This window comes from Mustela nigripes, chromosome 1 (assembly GCF_022355385.1).
Source record: "Mustela nigripes isolate SB6536 chromosome 1, MUSNIG.SB6536, whole genome shotgun sequence".
Taxonomy (NCBI): Eukaryota; Metazoa; Chordata; class Mammalia; order Carnivora; family Mustelidae; genus Mustela; species Mustela nigripes.
The window spans coordinates 240,851,800-240,876,670 of NC_081557.1; the positions used below are offsets into that span (position 1 = coordinate 240,851,800).

Consider the following 24,871-nt stretch of genomic DNA (forward strand, 5'->3'; position numbering starts at 1 on the left):
TTTTTTTTTTTTTTTTTAAAGAAAGAGTGTTTTGTTTTTCTTTTATAGGGAATATCTGGATTTTCCTTTTCTGGTAAAAGGACTCTGAAAGGGAGGATTATTTTTAAATATGCCTATATTAGCCATGAGGAAAGCGTCCTGGTTTTTGCCTAGTTTACTTAAGGGTTTGTGTCCTGCTAAACACCTTGTAGTCATCTCCAGCCAATAGCTACTTTGCAATTCAGCCCAGCTGGTATCCCAGCTACTTTATAAGTTGTGCTCCTCATCACTGGAGCTCTGCCCCTGTTCCCAAGACCAATGGCGATTTAAAGCAGGAAGAATCTATTCAACTTCAGCTCAGTACTCTGGGACTATGTGATGTATCACTCTGGTAGTTAGAATGATACAAAGTAAATTCTTCAGACATGACCTGGGACCTCATTCTTTTTTCAGGTTTTTAATTGAATTCCAGCTAGTTAACATACAGTGCTATATTTGTTTCAAATGTACAACAGAGTGACTCATTTCCATACACACCTGGTGCCTATCACCTATTTCACCGATCTTCTCTCCTCCTCCTCTTTGATAACCATCAGTTTGTTTGTTCTCTATAGCTAAGAGTCTGTGTCTTGGTTTGCTTCTCTCTCTCCCTCTCTCTCTCTCTCTCTGCACCCACCCCTTTGCTCATTGGTTTTATTTCTTAAATTCCACATGTGAGTGAAATCATGTAGTATTTACCTTTCTCTGTCTAACTTATTTTGCTTAGCATAATACTTTCTAGATCCATCCAGGTCATTGAGTTTCTCTCTCTCTCTGGGCCCATGATTTCCAAATGCTCCTATCAGTAATCTCTTAATATTGGACCATATAAGGGTGTACCAGTTTCTATAAGTAAGCCCATGTCCAAATTATACCTGTAATTTTCTTCCTTATTTTTTATTGCCGGAAATATTCAGAAAGGTTTTTGTTGTTGTTGTTGTTGTTGTTATGTTGTGTTTTGTTGGAAAGTTTTATTTAAGTGTTTTGTGTCACCTTTTAACCAACACCAAAAAGAGAAAAATAATTTTCCCCTTCCAAACAGGAGTGTCATTTCAGAGAGGACTGGGCATGCATATTGAGAGCTGGGAAGGGTCTGCCTCCCTAAGCTGCTCTTCCCAGCCATGCTACCCGGGGTTGGATCGCCAGTCCAAGGAGTTCACTTTCTGGGAGCCCTGGGAGACCTTGGAATGAGTGAGGGAGCAAACCCCGATCCTGCAGAGAAGGACTTGGTCTCTTGTGAAGGTAAGGACATGAGTCTGGTGAGGCCTGGTGGTTCCAGAGGGGAAAGGAGAACCAGAATGTTCCATGGAAGCTCCAGGTCCTCCAGGTCTGTAAAATACGTTTGCTGGAAAAATAAGATGCTTTGAAAATTTCTGCAGTCTGTGTTGTCCACCTACCCATGAGAAAACTACTTTGTTGACCAAAGATGGCCGGAGGAAGGAAGCAGAGGCTGGAGGCAGGAACTGGTCTGGCTCCAGTGGAGGATTCCAGAAGGGAGTGAGGCAGGCACCAGTCTTTGGTTTCCTAGGTCCTCTTTCTGGCAGCTATATAGGCTATGAAGACCCCAACCTACCTGGCCCTTGAGATGTGGGCTCCCAGGCGGTGGGCAGTGCTGAAAGAGGAAGGCTGGCCATCTGTCATAGGTTGGAGGGTGCCCAGGCCATGGGTGCTCAAAAAAGTGTGCCCAAAGGGAACAGGGCTAGCTGGAGGAACAGGGGTCCTGGGGACGGCCTGCCTGCCAAACTGGCTAAGGCACAGTGGTCATGGTTGGCACAGATGTAAGCCAATTTTAACCATCAGGGGGAAATGTAGTTCTGCTTTGGATGGCGTGCAGCAGGTGTGCCATGGGACCCTTGGTGAAGACTGCCATGTCCTCCCTGTCATAGGTCTCATGGTGCAGCGCACAGGGGACTGTACCTGGTTACTGCGGTAAGCATAGTCCACCATGGAGACATTGTCTCGCTCACAGCCTACCACCTTGTATCCAGGCCCATCGCCATACAGGATGGCAGTGAAGGGCTTCTTGTCTGTATCACTCACCATGGGGGCCAGACCAAAGACAGAGTTGCCAGGGGGTGCACCTGCCAAAGATGAAGACCTGGGACTGGTCCACAGTGACAATGGTCAGTGTATTTTCCAGAGAGATCATGGTGAGTGTCTACCCAATTGCCTGGTCCATTTCTACCTCCTCATGCAGAGCCTGCTTGGCCCTTTCCTCCAAGTTATACCAGGAATTTTCATCTATTGCTGTTTCTGTACGTATTTCCCTTATGTATTTTTTATATATAAGGCATTTATTTATTTATTTATTTATTTATTTATTTGGTGGGGAGAGAAGACAGAGGAACGGAGAGAGTGAGCATGAGGGGTAGGGAAGGGGGAGGGCAGAAGGAGAGGGACAAGCAGACACCCTGCCTAGCAGGAGACCTAACGTGGGGCTCGATCCCAGGACCCCAAGAGTATGACCTGAGCCAAAATCAGACTCTTAAGTGAGCCACCCACGTACCCCTTATTCCCCTTGTGTTTAGCCTTCTTAGTTACCCATAAATTCATGTTGGATTCCCAAGATGCCTTATTGATTTTGACTTGACTCAGAGAATTGCTATGCCCCTTGAATGCTGTTTTAGCTAGTTAGAGGGTAAGCTGCAATTGTTTTATTATCTTGAAATGCTTACCCAAAAGAGTAAAATCACATAATTTCTCCAAAGCCCCCAAAATTAAAAGGTTAAAAAACATTTTAATTCCAGGTGAATAACCTCTATTAATTATCTTTGCCTTCAATTCTGATTGTATATTTTTTCTGTTTATATTTAAGATTGCTTTTTACTATTATCTTTTAAAAAATTTAAAGTCCAGTATAGTTAAGATACAGTGTTATATTAGTTTCAGGTGTATAATACAGTGATTCAACAATTCTATACATTACTTAGTGCTCATACATAACCCAGAGTTTTAATTAAAGCACACGTAGTTGAACAGCCTTTACCCAGAATTACTTTATTCTTGTTCAGTCCTAATTAATGCATCTGTTATTCATTTTGAAATTAAATTCTCAAATTGTAAACTATAGAATTAATCTATTTATTGACTAAATTATACATTTATTCAATGTTCAATGATTGAATATCTTTTTTTTTTGATAGTGACATGAAGGCTGAAGTCATTAATCTAACCTTGAAAAAAAGTAAAGAAAAGCATATCTTATTATAGAATAATCTTGTTTTAGGTCTTATCAGTAATCTAAAAAGAAATTATTTTTATGTAGTCAGGCTTAAAAATAAATATCTTTCCTGAAGCCAAATTTTGGCTAATTTAGAAAATAAACCATTAAGCTAATAACATAATTTTGTTCCTTACCAGTAACTTAAGTTGTATTAATTATTAAGGGGAGGGGAACCTATCCTCTTGGTTGCTTAATTACACTCAAATCTGCTTGCTTGATTATACTCATATCCAAAGTAATTTTGTTCATTTTATGAAAGCTGAATTCTAATTTTCCTACATTGTTTAGTTAAAAGTCTTCTACGTAAACTGCTCCTTATTTGTCCCTAGTAAGACAAGGTTTCTCTTTTAATAAACACTATCAAGTATTCTATGTCTTTTTTTCTTGTTTGTGCTTTAGTATCACTAGTTTTAATAGCAATTTCATTTAATTAGCTTTTTAAAAAACTATCACTGGCCAAGGTTAGAAGTGTGCAGTTTGCCTACTGGGAAAACTCAGTCTTTGATACTATGAAACTTTGATACAGGAAGATCATCACAGAAGTTTCTCAGTGGCCATTCTTGATAAAGAATCTCTGGAATACTAATACAGCCTTGAATCCTATTTTTTATTTTAATGACCATGTTTTTAAAATGAATTTATTTAAATTAAAGACAAGAGCCCAAGACTAAACATATACAATTCAGCAAATGTAGATGTCTATAAGCTCTAATGGGTTTATCTTCTTCATTGGTTAATTGGAAATTAAACATTTTAACATTCTCGTAAGGAGAAAATTAGCATTTTTAGTGATGTATCCCTTTATAAAATCTCACATTTGCATAATGTTAAATTAACATACACAGCTATATAGAATGCTTTATCTTTACAGAAGTCAGCAATTTGTTTAGGAATTCAATTGCGGCAGAGCAAATACTCAAAAATGTATGGGAACTTTCCTTTCCTTTGGTTTCTTTGCCACTGTTTAACCTCCATTTTCTTGACAATGTTGCTGATTCTTCTATCACTTCAGATTCATCTTTCAGGTCCTTAAATGTATGTGTTCCTTAAGGTCTGATATTTATTCCTTTTTCTCTTTCTTTACTGTAAGACTGTTGTTCCCATCTCTAAGAGGTTCAGCTAATTTCTGACAAATATTTGCTGAAGCTCTAACTTTCTCCTGAGAGTTCCTCAGTTCCGATTCTCAAATTCAACTTATTTCCACAGCCAATTCATATTCATTTGCAACAAGGAGACAAAGATGGCAGTTGTGCTGTGGCCAAAATGCCATCAGTACAGTAGTTGATGAAGCAGCTGTGAAAGTTAATGACAATCATGTGACCATCATATTAAGTAAAAGAAAAAATGTGGCTGACAGTAATACTGTAGGAATCAGCACACACAGCCAGTTGTTAGGCATGATGGCTATTCAGATAAAAAAGAGTTTAAGGCCTATAAGAAAGGGATGATTTCACTGTTGTACTAATGAATAAATGAGGTAAGAGAGAAAATCAGTTTTAAAAATTATCTTTGGATGGTGTTTGGGGCTGAACAGTATCCCTCTAAAATTCATATGTTGAAGCCCTAAAGTCTAGTATCTCAGACTATGAATTTGGGATTACCTCAGAATAGAAGATCTACTTCCCAGACTACAGCAATTACTTAACTGGTGTCTCTAACCCCTTAATGGTCTTGTCTATCTTCTACACTGTTAGAAGTGTGATCTGTTAAAAATATAAATTCACCTATGATACCTTCCTGATGAAAAGTTTTCATCATTTCTCTGATCTAAGAGGATACAGTTCATAAAACCCACACTTCCTATTATGGCTAAGAAGAACCTCCTTAATAAGGACCATAAGCATTCTGTCAGTCTCCCTTACTTGTAATTTATGTTCGTGTTATCACTGGAAGTTCCCCTGATCTTATCAGGTTGTTGCATTCCTACATGATCTTGTGCATGCCCCTGGCTCTTACAGTAAGTCCTTTTCCTTCTCCATTTTCCCCACAGTCCTTCTAGTTATCTCTTTCCAGATTTCTTCAGGGATCTCCTCTTGATGGATCAGGTGATAATTTTTCATGCCTTAACATAGTTCCTACAAACACAGCTCACTGGAGTAAAAGGCTACATGTTCCTAGATAAGGGATATTTTAGCCCTGGTCCCTGAACTTGGCATATAGTCATTTCAGAGTTGCCCTGAATTCTTTCAGGATAAGTTATCAGAATTTGTCATATATTCATTCTATTATTGGGTGTATATATTCAAGAACTCCATGGCAGACAATTATTTTTAATGCTCGTCACTCACCATATTTATGGGATCCACTGGTCCAATGCTGTTTACATAAACATCAGTTTCAATTACAGTGGGCCTCACTGCAAAATAACAACATAAAGAATAGTAAAAAATAAGATCAGAGGTTGTGTTAAGTAAATCTTAGCTTTAAATAGATCTTCATAAATAACATTTACCATTTAAATAATAAAATATTCTTCATTAGGAAATGAAGAAACATCACCCATTACAAAAACACAAATGTCTTTTGAACATTTCAGTTCACAAGTCAATTATGTATGTAAAATTCAACATTTTAAACTAAAGACATTTTTTTAAAGATTATTATTTTTTTAATTTTAGGGGGAGAAAAAATGAGCATGAGCAAGGGCAGGGGCAGAGGGAGAGGGAGAATTTCGAGCAGACTCCATGCTAAGTGTGGAGCCTGACTTGGGGCTCTATACCAGGACCATGAGATCATGACCTGAGCTGAAATTAAGAGTTGGATGCTTAACCAACTGAGTTACACAGGCATCCCTAAAAACATTTTATGAGACTGACGCGCTGCCTACTGCGCTAAGGAGGCACCTCCTAAAAACATTTTAGCATACAACATAAAAATGTTATAAATATCTAAATCCTTTATTAAAATTAAGGAAATTGATTTAATAATTTGCTAGGTAATTTGCTCTCTGCAATATGCTAGGATTTTAGAATTTGAATGAATATTAGTATCTAAGGATTATACAATTCGACTTAATGCCTATCAGTTGTGTGCTTGTAACTGTTCAACAACCTTTCTTCCATAGTGGATCGGGGGGAAGCCCTGAGGTGTAGCTTTTGCTGATACCCATGGGTAAATATTCCCACAATGGCTGGTTTAAGGATACAAATGTGAAGTCACTGAATGCAGAGTTGGGATAGTATCTAATAAGTAGCTATCGTGAGCCAGTATAAGCATGCTCTAGCACCAATGGGACTCAAAGCATGGTTATGAGGATTAAAGGAGATAATGTCTGTAAAGCATTTACCTTCATGTCTGATTCTGATTCTTACGAAGAGCTTCATAAATATTTGTTCTTACTTCTTTCTCCCCTGTTAACAATATTCCTTTAGGTGGTTTATGTTGGCTCCAAACTTAGGTGCATTTTTATTTAAATTTCACAGAGTATATTGTATAGATATTTCTATGGATTTCATCTATTGTGTTGTATATATAACCATTTGTGTTTTCCCAGTTCATCTTAAATGGTATATACTGTATGTCAGTATGTTTACAGTCTGTCAAATGTGTAGTGCAGAGCAGCCTTTTAAATGTTTATCAAATGACACGATTTATGAATACCTGTAGTACCACCATATTAGATGATGATTTTTTTGTTTATTGTTTTAACAAATATTGAAAATATTTGTTAAAATATTTGTAAAAATATTTTTCAAATATGAAAATATATTATTTTGCTTTATTCCCCTGTCCCACCAAATAGAATATAAGGGGTTCATTTATTAATGTAGCAAATACTTATTAAAGTGTCAGTGCAAAGGGTTCACAATGTTGACAAGAAGAAAACCGTTTTATGAAAAAAAATTCATATCTCAAAAGAGATTTATTTAGAGATGATGCAAACAAAAAAAAGCATATAAGCCTCCTTGTAGATTGAAAGTTTCTATAATAAAGGGCACGTTTAGTAACACTTACTCAGTTCTCCTTTATAAATTGTATCTGATTTCTTATTTCTGGACTAATATTTATCATTCTTAAAACTCAGACACATGTTTGACCTGGAAGGACACACTTCCCCCTCTAACACATAGTTAAGCCTGCCTGTCAGAGTCTCTATTCAGTCCCAAGTCTCCTGTCTTCGAAACTTCCAATCTGGCAGATTACCCATGCTGGCAAGAATTCAATGGAGAACTTGAGGTATTTTGAAAAAACAGTATATAATTTTACAATATATAATATATTATAAATATATATCCTTTTGCAATTATAAAACAAATTACACTTAGAAAAACATTAAAATATTTGCATAGTTTGGTTTTCTTTGAGTAAAGATTTTATTACATGGTATATATATATGTTGTTTAGCTAGAAAAGTAAATAAGATTTGTCAAAAATAGCTTTCGTTTGCAAAAGTATAGGTCTCTAGACCTACATAGTACATGACAATGTAATTCAATCTGCTAGACAACAAATAGATTTCTTAAATAAAAGTATGTCATATGATTTATAGCAGGCTTTATAATTTAATGTAAGCTGATGACATCTGAGATGACTTCCTTTAATTGTCATTTATTTTTTATTGTGAATTGAAGCCAATAAATATCAGATAATTATGCTAGTTTTAGCTAGATTTATAGAATGGATTTTATGAAAGCTAATTAATAAAAAAACATAGGTGTATTAGTTCCATTTGTAAGTATATTTATTTCCAGTTATAAGCAATTAAGTATAACGTACCAGACTTATTTAATTAGATTTTTTTCTGTTCATCTGATAAATCAACAAACACTGAACACCTCTTTATTGCATGATAGTAAGGATTGAATACTGTCTATGCAGATAAATAAATGATACCTGGGGGCCTTTTTATTTGTAGGTCATACTTTTCACATTTATAGTATAGAATGTTTTAGATATGAGTCATCTATCCTAGTTTCCTAATACCAATATTTCCTTAACCAACCAGGAGACAAATATATAACATTAGGGAAATATAAACTCTTACATTAGGGCTGAGCCACATTGAAATATTTCATGAGTAACAGATAGGGATAGGATAGGATAAGATAGGATAGGATAGGATAAAAGAAGAATCACATTACTGAGTGCAATGTAGATCATTGCTGTTGATGAAGATATTCAATAAATAACTTAATAAATATATATTTGTAAACTATAAATATGTCCTTAATTATTATGTACTCCATTTTTTAACTTGGGACTGCTGGTATTTCATCTAGTTCTTTAAACTTCAGCCCCAAATAAGCCTGAAAGCAAACTAAAATAGGTCAGATTAATTTTAAAACACCAGCTAGAGACTGTATGCTTCAAAATATATACTAAAGAGGAAAACAACAGAAAACTGTCATTGTTCCTTAATAATGACTCATTACCTTTTATTGATTCATCCTATGAACAATACTTGTGGCTGAAATCATTTAAATACAGGCTTCTTGGTAGAGTGAGTACATTTTCTTAGCTCTGTAATTTTCTCAATACAAAGTTTGTTCAATTGGAGGATTTAAATAATATTTTAAAAAGAAAACATCAGATTTCATTCAAAAATAAAAAAGGACACTAAAAAGAAATTGTCATTCCAGGTTCATTAATGATCTTTAGGATAAGGACAGAGATTATGTTTAATTCTTCAATGCATATGGAGATGAAAGATCTCCTTTTTTTTTGTGATAAACAATGATGGGGAAAAAGTATTACCATAACAAATCACATTTTTGAGAGATGGAAAGCAGGTAGAGAGGACACTGGATTCCTTTTGCAAGGTCTCTTTCTGCATTGTGATTCTAAGTACTTTGTTTTAAGTATCTCAACAAAATATAAGATAAACTCTCCGTGGGAGGTAGTGAATATAAGAAAGAATGGACATTATGAGCAACTTAAAGATAATGCAGAGAACAGTAAGAAGAATCAAAAAATAATTTAAAAAAAGAAAGCAGTGAGATCAATGAAGTTTCCACACTCAATATCCGCATAGCTAGGGCAAAATTGAAGACAGCCAACTGTAGAAATAGGTAATCAGTTTTTAATCCGAAGATACAAAATAAAACAGATTTTAAAAACACTTTCTTCATAATTATGTTTAACCATGCTTTCTTAGGTGACATTCAAATTACTCTAAGATATCTTTAGCAGATTATGTAGGTTTGGGGTCACTTTTGTATATTAATTCAGATTAATTAATTAAGAGTAATTAAAAATTAACTCAGATCAATTAAAATCTCTAATTCTAGAACGTAAGTTTAACAGTCTTTTCTATTGTAACAGAATAGGCATTAAAAAATAAATAGTCCCACTGAGTCCTATATTACCATTATAACACACAGTTTTTGAAAGAACCATAACCAATATGTTTTTCTTGCCCTAGAATAGACAGCAAGTTTTCTCAACCCAAATATACCACTTTGGGTCCAGATACTTTTTCCCAGGCCTTGCTAACAAGGAAATATCAACTAACACTCACCATCTCCTTCTGCAGGTTACATATGGACACATAGATATTTGGATACATATGGATAAAAAGGTACATATTGGATATATAAGTTCTTAAGTGCAATATAATGCTTTAGCCAATAGATTCTAATACACAAAGCCTGAAACCATACTAACACAAATTCTGGATAGAAAAAAAAATTGCCTCCACAGAGCTCTTCAACAGTTAAATAATTTATTACTTAACCATGCTACTATGCATGTTACATATGTCTACTTAAATTTAAATAGAAATTAAAGTAAAAATGTGTTCTCTTAGACATACTAACCATATTTCATGTAGTCAGTGGCCAATAACCATTATCAAGTATTCAATACACATACATAAAAGAATTTTAATATATATATTTAATTATCTATTTTAATATAATACAAAGCAATTTATACATATATTTGATTAAATATATATATTTTTTTCTTCTTTGGAAATGTCTTCTTAGAAAAATAGAAGATGGGCCTCTCATTCTATAGTTAAACTTGTCTTTAGGTAGCAGACTTAGTCACCTGCTCCTGCTCCTATATCTGGTGGGGGAGGGGAGAGTGAGAAAGAAAGTTAGAAAGGAACAATGGGATCTAAATAAACACAATAGAATACTACGCAGCCATTAAAAATGAAATCTTGCCATTTGCGAGGATGTGTACGGAACTGGAGGGTATTATACTAAGTGAAATAAGTCAATCATGGAAAGACTATCATATGATCTCTCTGGTATGAGGAATTTGAGAGGCAGGGTGAGGGTCATGGGCGGAAGAGAGGGGGAAAAAATGAAATAAGGTGGGACCGGGGAGGGAGACAAATCATAAGAGACTCTCAATCTCAGGAAACAAACGGAGTTGCTGGGGGGTGGGAGGGCAGGAATCAAGTGTCTGGATGATGGACATTGTGGAGACTATGTGCTATGGTGAGTGCTGTGAATTGTGTAAGACTGATAAATCACAGAAGTAAATAATACATTATATTAATTTAAAAAAAGAATTAGGAAAACAAACTAAAACAACAACGACAAAAGAATAATTACACTAAAAAAATAAACAAAGAATAGCAAGCGGGAAAATCAAAAGAATGTAAGTGAGATAAAGAGAGAACTCAGAGGAAAAGTGGCAAACAGGAGGGAGGCAGATTCTGATTGATTAGCTTACATGTCACTGAAACCCACGCAGAAGAAAACTAAAGCACATGGAAGAGAACCAAAATTCAACACTAGAGTGGAGAGAAGAAAGGAAGGAAGGGAGGGGAGAGGGAAGGAGGGGGAGAAAGAGGGGGGAGAGGGAGAGGGAGGGAAAAGAAAGAAGAAAAGAAAGGAAGGAAGGAAGGAAGGAAGAACAGGGAGGAAGGAAGGAGGTACAAAGAAGGAGAGAGGGAAAGAGAAAGAAATCCCACTTTTATTTATTTATTTGTTTATTTATTTATTTATTTATTTTTAAAAAGATTTTATTTATTTATTCGACAGACAGAGATCACAAGTAGGCAGAGAGGCAGGCAGTGAGAGAGAGGGAAGCAGGCTCCCCGCTGAGCAGAGAGCCCGATGCGGGGCTCGATCCCAGGACCCTGAGATCATGACCTGAGCCGAAAGCAGAGGCTTTAACCCACGGAGCCACCCAGGTGCCCCAGAAATTGCACTTTTAAAAGACACATCAGTTACCTAGAATAAAAGTTACTCAAAAAGAACAACTCTGAGATAATTAGTGTATTATGAGTATAGTGTAAGTATTCAACTGAAAAAAATATTCAAAAGGCCTCCAGGCATGAAAAGATGAAATAAATTATGAGGGCAAAAGAATTGGATTGGCATCAGATTTCTCAAAAATGATACGCAAGCAAAGAACTTTGAAATAGTCTGATAAAAGGAAAACAGTGAAGGAAAGCACAAGTCACATGTACCCAATCTGTCCTACAAGCATCAAGTCAATGGAAAAAAGTTTTTGAGACATAGAAACTTTTTGGAAAAGCTACTAGTTTAAGACAGGACTGGAAAAACTTCAGAAAAAAGACCAATGGTGAGTATTTTGACATATGTCAAGGCAGATTAAATACTAAAACAAAGATTGAAACAAGAGACTGAACCTAATTTACAACTGTTAGAATTCCTGTAAAGCAGAAAATATGTTGACTAAAAATAATACAGCAAAGGAGAGGGAAAAAATAGAAAAAGCTCACTGTTCTGTTCACAGTAGATGGGGTTTAAGGGATACCAATGACAACTGATCATCAAAAGAGCAAAAGGTTAAAAAAAAAAAAAACAACCAGGGACTAATGCCATTGGGAAAGTTAAAAATATGAAGGAAAACTAGGACAAAACATAAAACTTTCAAAATACTAAACTAAAAGTATTATTAAATGAAATCCAAATAATCTATATCTCAAGCAAAAACAGAGCAAATATAACTAAAGTATTATGGAAGTGTTGAGAACAAACCTATCAGTCATATCCACAAATGAAATGCAATTAATTTCTCCATGAAAAGAAAAAGATGTTTTCATTTTATCTCACAAAACAAAACCTAATGATATAGTGCATACAGGAAGCACAGCTAAAATGAAGCGATTCATGAAGGCAAAAAATTAATGGGGAAGGCAAAAAAATACCAGACAAATAGAAACAATAAGAAGCAGCAGGAAATGATACTTCCAATGACACATAATTTAAGTCAAAAAGCTTTAGATGTGACAATTAAGGTCTCCTTTTTAATGGTTAAAGCCACAAGTAATTATGAAGATATTAACCAAGATATTTCTAAACTAAATAACAAAGCAGCTACGTTTATGAGGCAAAATCTACAAAAGAAGCAAGAAAAATGGATAGGAACACGATAAAAATTTAGAATGAGAAGAAATCATTAAATTCCCAGCTCAAAAACTAGAAAAACAAGAAAGAAGCAAAACAGAATAAAATACAATGAAGGTTATAATAAAGACAAGATAGAAATTACAAGGAAGTTAATAAAAAAAAATGGTAGAACTCATTAAGAAATGGGATTCTGGACTTTGGGAGACATTAACAAAGTAGAGGAAAACACTATTTTAATTTTCTTGGCCAAAAAAAAAAGGTTAATAATACAACATATAAAGAAATTACAAAAGTAGGGGCGTCTGGGTGGCTCAGTGGGTTAAAGCCTCTGCCTTTGGCTCAGGTCATGATCCCAGGGTCCTGGGATGGAGCTCTGCTCAGCAGGGAGCCTGCTTCCTCCTCTCTCTGCACCTGCCTCTCTGCCTACTTGTGATCTCTGTCTCTCAAACAAATAAATAAAATCTTAAAAAAAAAAGAAATTACAAAAGCAGAAGTAAAGTTTGAAGCAGAAGAAATTTTTTTAAATCCTAAGAGACTACTTCGAAGACTGCTTTGCAAATAAACTTGAAAACATAGATAAAAGGGACATTTTTCTTAAGGAAATACAGATTACCAAAATTCATCTTGACAGAGGATAAAGTATAAAAAGAACAATTTCCATAGGAAAACAAGTCGATTATTTCCAAAAAAAATCCAAGAGACCTGGATGATTTTACAATGGAATTCTTTCAAATCTCCAAAGACCAGCTGTCGATAAAGTTAAATAAATTGCTAGACCTTTGAGAATAAATGAAAACTCCCTATCATGAAACAATTATTAAAAGAATATCTAAGAAAGGTGAAGAGAGTACTCAAATACAAAAATGAAACATGAATATCATTCATGAATACCAATGCAAAATACTAAATAGTACATTAGCAAACAAAATACAACACCTCATTAAGTATATACTACAGGATGCAAATTGTTTCAATTAATATAATATACCATATTGATAGATGTAAGAAGGAAAAAAAATCATAATTATTTTCAGAAATGCTAAAAATGCCTTTGACAAATTTTAATACCAATTTCCTGATTTAAAAACAAAATCAAGGGGCACCCGGGTGGCTAAGTCGATTAAGTGGCTGCCTTAGGCTTGATGACGAGCTCAGGGTCTGGGATCAAGCCAGGCATCAGGCTGCCTGCTCAGTGGGAAGTCTGCTTCTCCTTTTGCCCCTGCCGCTCCCTCTGCTTGTGTGTTCTCTCTCTCTCTCAAATAAATAAAAAATATATTTTTAAAAATATTTTACTCAAAAAAGAATAAATAAAAATTAAAAATATAAAAATAAAATCAAGAAAGTTGAGGGAAGATTTCTTTTTTTTTTTTTTAAAGATTTTATTTATTTATTTGACAGAGAGAAATCACAAGTAGATGGAGAGGCAGGCAGAGAGAGAGCGAAGCAGGCTCTCTGCTGAGCAGAGAGCCCGATGCGGGACTCGATCCCAGGACTCTGAGATCATGACCTGAGCTGAAGGCAGCGGCTTAACCCACTGAGCCACCCAGGCGCCCGAGGGAAGATTTCTTAATGTAAATCTTTGTAGGACAAAACATTAGTCATTTTCATTAAGATCTAGAAAAAGGTAAAGTTACAATCTCCACCATTACTCAGTATTATATTAGAGATATTAATACATTCTATTAGATAAGAGACATCAATTAGTTGCATATGAATAAAGAAAAAAATTATCTATTATCTTGATAGCATATTTCAAAAAGTCAGATAAAAAAAAGTCAGATAATGCTTAAATCATAAAAGGTCAGTAAGCAGGAGGGCAGTAAGGTATAGAATAAGCATTCATAAATCAATAAGATTGATACACAAAACTAATAACCAGTAGAGGACATAGTTGAGAAACTACCCTTTATAGAAAGGAAAAAATTAAATACTTAGGACTCAATTATAAAAATGTGAAAAACCTGTATGAGTAAGTCTTTAAGATATTCCTGAAAGATACAAAATAAGTATGAAGAATTGCAAAGACATGTTCCCATATTCGATGAACAATGTTATGAAGATTCTGATTCTCCCATAGTTAATTTACAAATTTAACACAATCCCAATAAACACACAAACAAGTTTTGTGGGGTTTTTTTTAAGATTTTATTTATTTATCAGAGAGAGAGAGGGGTAGAGAGTGAGCACAGGCAGACAGAATGGCAGGCAGAGGCAGAGGGAGAAGCAGGCTCCCTGCTGAGCAAGGAGCCTGATGTGGGACTCGATCCCAGGACGCTGGGATCATGACCTGAGCTGAAGACAGCTGCTTAACCAACTGAGCCACCCAGACGTCCCAGTTTTGTGGGTATTTTCATGAAGTTAAATTTATTATTAATAAAGCCATATATTTTATGAAAAAATGTAAAATTAGGGTTTCTGGGTGGCTCAGTCAGTTAAGCATCTGACTCAGGGTTGTGAGATGGTGCCCCATGTGGGGCTCAGCCGTGGGTGTCAAGCCTGCTTAAGATTCTTTCTCTCCCTCTCTCTGCTCCTCCCACTCTCTCTCTCCCTCTCCAAAAAACCCCCAAAACTCCAAAAAGAAGAAAACAAAACAAAGAAACAACAACAACAAAACAGAAAAACTGATAGGAAAAAACCAAACAACATGAAACCACGAGGTGGAACTAGTCTTACAAGACATTAATACAAAATGTTTTAGCCTCAATGTACTGTTTAAGCTCTATTATTAATATAGTGTAGTGACAAATAGAAAAACAGATGAGAGAATGGAACAGAAAGATCAGGAATAACCAAAGTTCACAAGAAAATGTAATATATGAGAAAGTGAGTGTCTCAAATAACAAAAGCAAAAATTGATTTCATTCATAAATGATGCTTAGCAAACAGAAAAGCCACTTGGTAAAGATAAAAATTAGATTCATACTTCATACCATAGAATAACTCCAAATGGATTAGGGAATTAAATATAAACAAATAAAATCATGCAAGTACTAAAAGTAGACATGGATGAATTCTTCTCAAAGTGGAATATAACCAGTGATACTTGAGCCAAACTGTATTAAAAATGAATAAAATAACCATTGAAGGAAATAGGAAAGATAAGAACTTAAGTTGGTTAACAATATTTTAATTATATTCTGTAAAACTGAAGATGAAAATAATTGTACTTGAGTATTTTATTCCAGTTAATTTATTTTCATTGTCAAATGGCATGTTAAAATTTTAGAACTCCATTTTATATTTACTGGAATTGAAAAAAATAAGAAAATATACTTTGGATAAATCAGAGCCAGGTGTCTCACTGTTGATAAAAGGAATTACAAATAAGGAAATAGAAAACAGTAGAATGAATCCCATGGTGTTTAGTTCGGAAGCAGAGCTGTCAGTATGAACTCATGGCTTACAATACATGTAAAAAGGGATAGAGATAGAAATATAGATCATTGTGAATGTGTTTGTAGAACATATATTTTCTACTTCTCCTCACTTGAAATGCTTAAGAAGCACTAACACCCAATATTAATGAATATACCTACTGCCCTGATCTTGATTTCTCAATACCTTGGAGAAATGGTGAATCTCACTGCTTGGATCAAGATGAGCCAGGAATATCTTATGAACTAAAAAGTAAGGATGTGGGGCGCCTGGGTGGCTCAGTGAGTTAAAGCCGCTGCCTTCAGCTCAGGTCGTGATCCCAGGGTCCTGGGATGGAGCCCCGCATTGGGCTCTCTGCTCGGCAGGGAGCCTGCTTCCCTCTCTCTCTGCCTGCCTCTCTGCCTACTGGTGATCTCTGTCTGTCAAATAAATAAATAAAATCTTTAAAAAAAAAAAGTAAGGATGTGATCAGAAAATGATGGAGACATATGAAGGGACACAGAAGCCAAACTATTGGAAGTTTCAGTGCCAAATTTATTTTGAGCAACATAATAATGATAGTAATGGGTTATAAGCTATAAAGTAAAACATATATGTAAGTCTATACTGAGTATAAATGAATAGATAAATAAATGGAGGATAAACACAGCTCTTCCTTATAGTACACTTACAAATATTATGCACAGAAGGAGTGATGATGAGTCACCACTAGGCAAACAACACAGTAATAAATACTGTTACAGATAATAATCATTGATGGATACTAGCTTAATGGACAAACATGGGCTGAGAAACTTTTACGTAGTTGACCATGCTCCTGACTATATCTCCTCATAACATATGTATTAATCTAGAAGGGGAAAAATAATAACTTTACAGTGGAGAAACCTACATGAAACCACACTAACCAAGTGTTAAAATTAATACCACCAGTAATAAGATATGTTCACATCACATACCTCCTAATACAACACACTGAAAGGGCACACAATCAGTTCTTGTTATCCTTAGCAAAAATGTATCAACTCAGCGGAGTAATGAAAATACCAAACAAACTGACAGACATTCCACTGGCCAGTACTCTTTAAAGTTATCAAGTTTATGAAACATACAGGAAAATAGAAATTATATCAGATTGGAGGAAAATAAAAAGACATGAGAACAAAATACATTGTGTGATCTTTGTTGAAATTCTGAAACAGATAAGACATTAGTGAGGCACCTGCCATATTTTGAATAATGTTTCTAGAGTAGTTAATGGTATTCTGGATATTATTTTCTTGATTTAGTTTAGGATTTCTATGGTTATATAAAATGTTAACATTATGGTTAAAGGGTTTGTGGAAATTCCATGTATGGATACCATCTTATTAAGGCTAAGTGTTAAACTTTAAAATTAAATAATTAAAACAATCTAAGAAAACAGCCCATTGCATTGAGGAAATTAGATTAGCATAATAAACCAAATGTTGTAAAACAATGAAATTTAAGAAGATTTTTCAGGGCCCTCAGGCAGCTCAGTCGGTTAAGGGGCCAACTCATGGTTTCCACTCAGGTGCGTCCCTGCTGGGCTCCCACACTGAGTAGTTTCCTAGTGGATTCTCTCTCTCCCTTCCTCTACCCTGCTCCCATGCATGTGCTCACTTTATCTTTCTCTCTCTCTCAAATAAATCTTTAAAAAAAAGAAGAAAGTTTTTCAACAGAAAAAAATGACAAAGCCAAATTTTGATTTTATGATAACACTAATAGAATTGAGAAAGTCTTTCAAGATTAACTCATAAATGAAAGAACAGATTACTAATATCAGAAATGATAAAGAGGTAAAAAGCTCAGATGCTCAGATACTAAAAACATCAAAAAATCACAAAAGTTATTATGAAGCAATTTAAAACTAGCAAATTTGAAAATTTTTATTCCTTAAGAGGTTGTTTACAAAATTATTAAACTAATTAAATTGTTAAAAATTCTTCCCCAAATTAAACTCTAGGCCAGCATAACTTCATATAATTCTCTAAATATTTAAGGAAGAAATAGCATCCATTTTACACAAACTCTTTCAAAGATGAAAAGTGAGGGAAAACAATTCATTTGTAGAAGTTAGCATGATCTCGGTTCCAACACTGAAAAACACATTATAGGAAGTTAAATAAATCTCTAATGTCCTTCATCAACATAGATGTAAAATTCCAAAACAAAACATTATCAAACTGAAACTAGTGATATATTTTAAGGTTACCGTATCACAACCAAATGCCATTTGTTACGGAAATGAAAATTTGGTTTGAGGTTTAAAAATCAGACAGTTACTTACAGAACAAATGGTAAGCAGAATACGGGGCAGTATATAATTGATATGATTATTTCAATAGATTTACAGAAATTATTTGAAACATTAAGAAGGAAAAAAGAACTCCAGCAAAATAAGAAGAGAAGGATTTACAAAGATTGTCTTAAAAAAAAAAGCCTATAGCAATCATACCTAATAGTAAAATATGAATTGCTCTCCCTGATATCAGGAAAACCCAAAGCTATTCAAATTTACTCCAGTCTTAGCCAATGCAACATGACATGAAAAAAGTATAATTTTGGAAATAAAACAAAATATTTATTATTTACAAAGAGACACACTATTTGCAATGTTGTCATTTATAAGTTATTATCTTTGTAGAAAATCTAGCAGAATATAACAATAAACAATTAAAAGTGAGAAAGAAATTTCACAAGTTTCCTGTAGACAAAATAAATATGCAAAATAACTTTTCTATATACTGCTAATATAAAATTAGAAAATAAAATTTAAAAAATCTATTTACCCTTGCAACACAAATTCCAAATATATAGAATTAAATCTAGTAAAATATATTCAATACTTCTTCACAGGAAACAATAAAAATAAATGCATAAATAAAGAAATATATGATGAATTTGAATATTAATTTAGTATAATAAAAATTCAATATGGTAATGATTTCAATTTCCCCATATTGACCATAGATTTAATGCATTCCCAATGAAAATGTCGGCTGGTTTATAATTTGAGTTTTTTTTTTAATGTCATTAGGGGGACTTAGAAGTTAATTATTATAAAACTTATACATAAATGCAAATGACTAAGAAAAAAAAGTAGGATTACCTACACTATTATAGGTTTATAATTAATTAAGACAGTGCTGCATTTGTACAAAATTAGAACACAACTTACCTTTTAAATATTCTTTTTTATGAAATACCACTCAGCTTTTCAGGCAGTTTTATCAAAACTTGGCTGGTGTACCCTTTATTGTAGCAGTTGTAAAATAATAACTTCAGAAATATTTGTATGCCTTTCTTCCCACATCAGACAGAATTTCTCAACAGTGCCAATTAAATAATTATCAAACCTAGAAGTCTCTGACATACATCAGATACTCAAGGAATATGAACTGTATGATTAAAATAACATCAGTAAAGTAGGTTTCCACCAAAATAAGGTCAGCAAAATCCCAACATAACTCAAACTTACCTCCTATATCTGGGCGAAGTTTATTGTCATAGCCTTGAAGCAATGAGTTGAGAATTTGTGTTATATCTCCTTCATGAATCCTTGGTGCCAAGACCCAGGTTTTGTTCACTGTTAAATCCTCATCATCTTCGTCATCCACTTTATCAACACTAAATAATTAAAAAAAAATTGAGTGATAAAAAGTTCAACCAAATTCTGTACTGAAAAACACAGTATTAGATAATCATAATTCCTATAATTCTGTTAGGAAATATTAAGATGGGAACAAGCATTAATAGTATATAACATTCAGTAAGGCTAATGCTTTCCTCCTATGAACCATACTATTATAATAATACTCAAAAATTAAGAATTCAATACAAGAAATGAAACATATAATATTGAAATAATAAATTAAATCTTGGCCACCGCAGCTGTTTTTAAAGGCGGTAGAGATTAGGCACTGAAAATGTGAATGGCAGTCATAGATTTGTATAGTACACACTCTGTATAACTGTATATAGTGACTCTAAACCACCATACCCAAAAATACAAAAATAAAAGGTAAATAAATACAAGAAAATTTGTAATAACTGGTGAGATATTTAAAAATGCATGTGTAAAAAAGAAGAATAAAGGAAAAAGTATTGAACACATCTATGATTCTTCCCTTCAATTCAGAAGAACCCAGGTATCACATTCCAAGAATTTTTCAGAGATTGTCTTGTCATCAAATCATGAATGGGTGACTGACCTGCCACATTTTATGGAGAGGGGCATGACTATCAAGTTTTATGACTAGAAGTGAGACTTCAGAAATCAAGTAATGCCATTGCCTTTATTTTATAAATGAGAAAACTGAAGACAGTAGAGAACTAGCCATTCACAAACTCACTTATTAGCAAAGCTGAGAATCGAGTCCTAACTCTCCAGTCAAGGCTTCTCACTATACCGTTGTATTTAACAAGCATATGGATTCAGCTTAACTCTGCACTGTGGTAGAAAATGCAGCAATAGAGATGTTCATCTACAATTCATCAAAAGTAAAGCAAACTACTCTTCTTTTTATTCCTCATAAAGAATGCCATCTTCAAATGAGTATGATCATCTTAGACTGAACACCTACTCTAGTACATCTCAGTCCCCCAGTGAAAAGGGGTCCAAAGACTAAACACTTACATTAGTGAAGTCAGGTAAATCCAAAATATATGAGTTATTTGTATATGTTTCAGAGATAAGCTTCCCTCTAGCAGTAAACATGCAAATTTGATTTAATATCTTGAGTTGATTTTTCTACAGTATCCTTTTAGATTTCTTCTGCTTTGCACATAAAACATCTTAGCTAATGCAGCGCTCACTGTCTTTATCCTTCTTAAATTCCACCCCCCCCCCCCAGGGATGCCTGGGTGGCTCAATCAGTTAAGCGGCCCACTCTTGATTTTAGCTCAGGTCATGATCTCAGAGTCCTGAAATTGAGTCCTGCTTCAGGCTCCCAGCTTAGAGGGGAGTATCTTTTTTTTTTTTTAATTTTAATTTTTTTTAATTTTTTATAAACATATAATATATTTTTATACCCTGGGGTACAGGTCTGTGAATCACCAGGTTTACACACTTCACAGCACTCACCATAGCACATACCCTCCCCAATGTCCATAACCTCACCCCCCCTTCTCCCAACCCCCCTCCCCCCAGCAACCCTCAGTTTGTTTTGTGAGATTAAGAGTCACTTATGATTTGTCTTTCTCCCAATCCCATCTTGTTTCATTATTCTTCTCCTACCCCCTTAACCCCCCATATTGCATCTCCACTTCCTCATATCAGAGAGATGTTATGATAGTTGTCTTTCTCCGCTTGACTTATTTCGCTAAGCATGATACGCTCTAGTTCTCTTCCTCTCATTCTGCCCCTACCTCTACCCGCATGCACGCGCTCTCTCTCTCTAAGTAAATTAAATCTTTTTAAAAAATGTCCAGTTTTATTAAGATATAATTGACATATATTATACTATAAATTTAAGATTTACAGCAGAACGATTTGGTATATACATATATTGCAAATCCACACTTTCATCCTTAAGGAGTACAAATTAATATTATAAATTACATCTTTACCTTAAAGTATTTGCTACCTCATTTTTCTCCATAGAATTCTATGGATAGTTATTATCAGCAGATAGTGGGGTGGGCTATTATTCTCAATATTTCTTCTCTCCTTCTTGTCAGAGAATTATACTTTTCACTCTACTGACTTCTGACTTGGTCATGTGACCTGAAATGTTCCTTCCTTGCTGTGGAGGATTATATTTCCCTGTTCTGTTGAACTCAGGTGTGGCCCTGTGATTTGCTTTGGCTAATGAGTATGTGTGACATGCATCACTACTAATCAGAAGGTTTAATGGCAGTGCACAGTTCACCGTATCATTCTTGTGCTTCTGCCAAAAGACCAGCCTACATAAAGATTTCACCATTACTTCACTCCCAGAGTGAAGACAACATGGACAGAGCCACAGTTGACCCACAAGGGACATGTAGCCTGAATGAGAAATCAGCACTCAGGGTCATAAGCTGCTGAGATTCGAGGGTAGTGTACTACCACAGTACACAACCTAAATTCATGTGTGAACACTTATGGTACATTAAGTTAACAGGTTTTTAATGAAGAGCTTATATACATTAATTGTCCTGCCATATTTAACTTTAAAAAATATATAGTATAGAAATATAGCTATATGATTTATTTAAAATTATTTATTTCCTATAATAAAATACATACATACACATACATGCATTCATTCATAAACGAAAGCACTGAAAATACTGAAGTATAAAGAGTCCCTGCTGGAATGTCCTCCAGGAAAGTTATCTTATCTAATTAGAATTGCTAAGTCACTGGCAACAGCCCAAATTTTAGAGCATCCATTTAGCTTTAAATCCCAGTTTTATAGAATGAAACATCTGGTGGTTAGAGGCAGGCCAGTGCACATATAAGCAGTGATCTTTCTTTGAAACATGATTGTAGTTAAATGGAAGTTTCCAGGGGAAAAAAAAAATAAAAAGCTTTTTCTATTTTTTAACAGTAACAACATCCTGATAATCCAAAAGCGCATGCTCATAGTGATTTATATTCCCCTTTCCCCAGCGAGCTCAGAGGTTAAGATGAGAATCTCAGTGCTACCACAAAGCTAACTGTCCTCATTTTTGGTAAAAATAGAAAGGAAATCTCATTATAGTTAATTTTTTCTGCATCTTCCCTCCAAGCTTTCTAAATTACCTTCAGAATATTCATTAATTACATTAAGATCTTATTGGTATTATTTTGGGTAATGAAAAAGTACTTGTTGTAATTTAAAAATAATTCACATAGTTTATCTGATGTCTTAATATCTTTTACAGGCTGGAGGACTCTTGTAATGTTTATATACATTGAGTGGCCATTCATTTGGGGGAAAGAAGTATGATTCTTATGTAACACTGAGACCTTTCTTGACTCATGCTCAAGGATTTCTTTTAAATAACTTGAAAAATTTTAATTTTACAATTAATGGAAATGCATTTAGACCCCTGAGTATAAAATTTTAATAACTGTTATTTTAAAGATTGATGTTTTTTATTGTTACTAACAAAAGCTGAGTGCTTATATGGCACCATTAATTTCTTACCATGTGTCAGGAATTGTGTGCTACATTCTTTCCACATTTTATTTCATTTAATCTAGAATAATCCCATGAAATAAAAATTAATATTTCTAATTTACAGATGAGAAAAAATAGATGTATAGGGTTTCCAGGATATACCTTATTAAATAACAGAACAGAGAAAATTAACTTAATTTGAAGGCTGTTTTCTCTCTCACACATTTTTTTTTGGGGGGGGGAGGGAGTTTCCACAGTATCATCTCATTTTATCTTTAATAAAAAATCCAGGTGGTTGGACTTGGACTGTGAGTTTTCTAATTCATAAGAATACAGCAACACTTACGGTAGGTAATTAGTACATATGGATTGTGCGTGGATAGGATGCTAATCTCCATCCTTGAATTCCAAAAGGTTGGAATAATAATTTGGGGGAATCACACACACATTCTCTGATGAAAAAGACTTAATAACATGTGTGTTTAACTTTCAATCCAATGTTTTAATTCATTTATAAGGGTAATATCATGTACCGCAAAGACCAAGTTGTATTCCTGATCTAAATTACCTTATTTTCTAATAAAGGAGAAAACTATTTAAACAAATGATAGAGAAAAACTATCATATGCGGGATGCCTTGGTGGCTCAGTCATTAAGCATCTGCCTTAGGCTCACGTCAAGATCCCAGGGTCCTGGGATAGAGTCCTGGAGTCCTGCATCTGGCTCCCTGCTCAACAGGAAGCCTCCTTCTCCCTCTCCCACCCCCCCTGCTTGTGTTCCCTCTCTTGCTATGTCCATTTCTGTCAAATAAATAAATAAAATCCTAAAAAAAAAAAAAAAAGAAGAAAACCATCATATGCAAAGATGTTTATCACAGTATTATTTATGATAGCACAAATTTTAAATACTAAAAGTATGTTTAAGTAAATAATTGTGTAACCCTATGATTTATGGATGTATGTTTAACTGACTTTGCGAATAGTCTACAAAAATAGAAAATTATTTTCATATTTTAATGTTATATGAAAAATAACATAGAACAATTTATTTTTACCAAAACCTGGCTGAAGATTTAATGGAAAAGTGGCATAATGAGTACACTAAGAATTCTACACTAGCAGAGCTGCAGAAAATTGAATTTTGTCTATATGTTAATATGTGTTAGAATCTTTTTGTAGAATTTTATAATATAAGTACATGAAAAGGAGGTAATTTGTCATTAATGTCTACCTAAAAATGAGTTGGCTTTTCTTATAAATCAGATAGTATTTTGAAATACATTTCTTTTTTTTTAAGCTTTTATTTGTTTATTGGACAGAGAGAGATGCAGTGAGAGAGGGAACACAAGCAGGGGGAGTGGGAGAGGGAGAAGCAGCTCCTCGCTGAGCAGAGAGCCCGATGAGGGCCTTGATCCCAGGATTCTGAGATCATGACCTGAGCCCAAAGGCAGACGCCTAATGACTGAGCCACCCAGGCACCCCTGAAATACATTTTTAATCATAAAATTAAATAATTAAATAGAGCCTTTTATGGAGAGAAGCAGAGCTTGATGCTCTGCTAAGAAAACAACAGTGACAGCCCTGAAAATTCGCTACTTACTTCTTCCATGGGAACAGAGTTAACTGATATCTCAGCTGCAAACTTTCCAGACCCGAACTGCATGGGCACCAGACCCAAGTTTCCCCCAGCAGCTTTCAGCAATAACGGAACATAGAAGCAATAACTGAACATAGAAGCAGTCCTAGGACCTGTCCATTCCTGCAGGACTAGGTAGGGGCTTCTCTAAAGGACAACTCCTGTTACATAACTCTCACTGGCCTGGTCAACACTTTATTGGAAGTGCCCAGGAGTCTGAGACTCCTCTGACA

General features: G+C 34.6%; 1 protein-coding gene and 1 pseudogene across 2 annotated transcripts in view; both read right to left on the minus strand.

The window, feature by feature from the left end:
- GABRG1 (gamma-aminobutyric acid type A receptor subunit gamma1) overlaps nt 1-24,871 on the minus strand; it is a 70,501-nt gene that overhangs the window by 36,483 nt on the left and 9,147 nt on the right. For both annotated transcript variants that reach the window (XM_059383373.1, XM_059383365.1), the window contains exons 2-3: nt 19,394-19,542; nt 5,530-5,597 (exon numbers count right to left, since the gene is read on the minus strand). In XM_059383373.1, coding sequence (XP_059239356.1) covers nt 5,530-5,597; nt 19,394-19,542 — 217 coding nt within the window. The remainder of the gene's footprint in view (nt 1-5,529; nt 5,598-19,393; nt 19,543-24,871) is intronic.
- On the minus strand, nt 1,689-2,571 carry LOC132008226 (alkaline phosphatase, tissue-nonspecific isozyme-like; annotated as a pseudogene).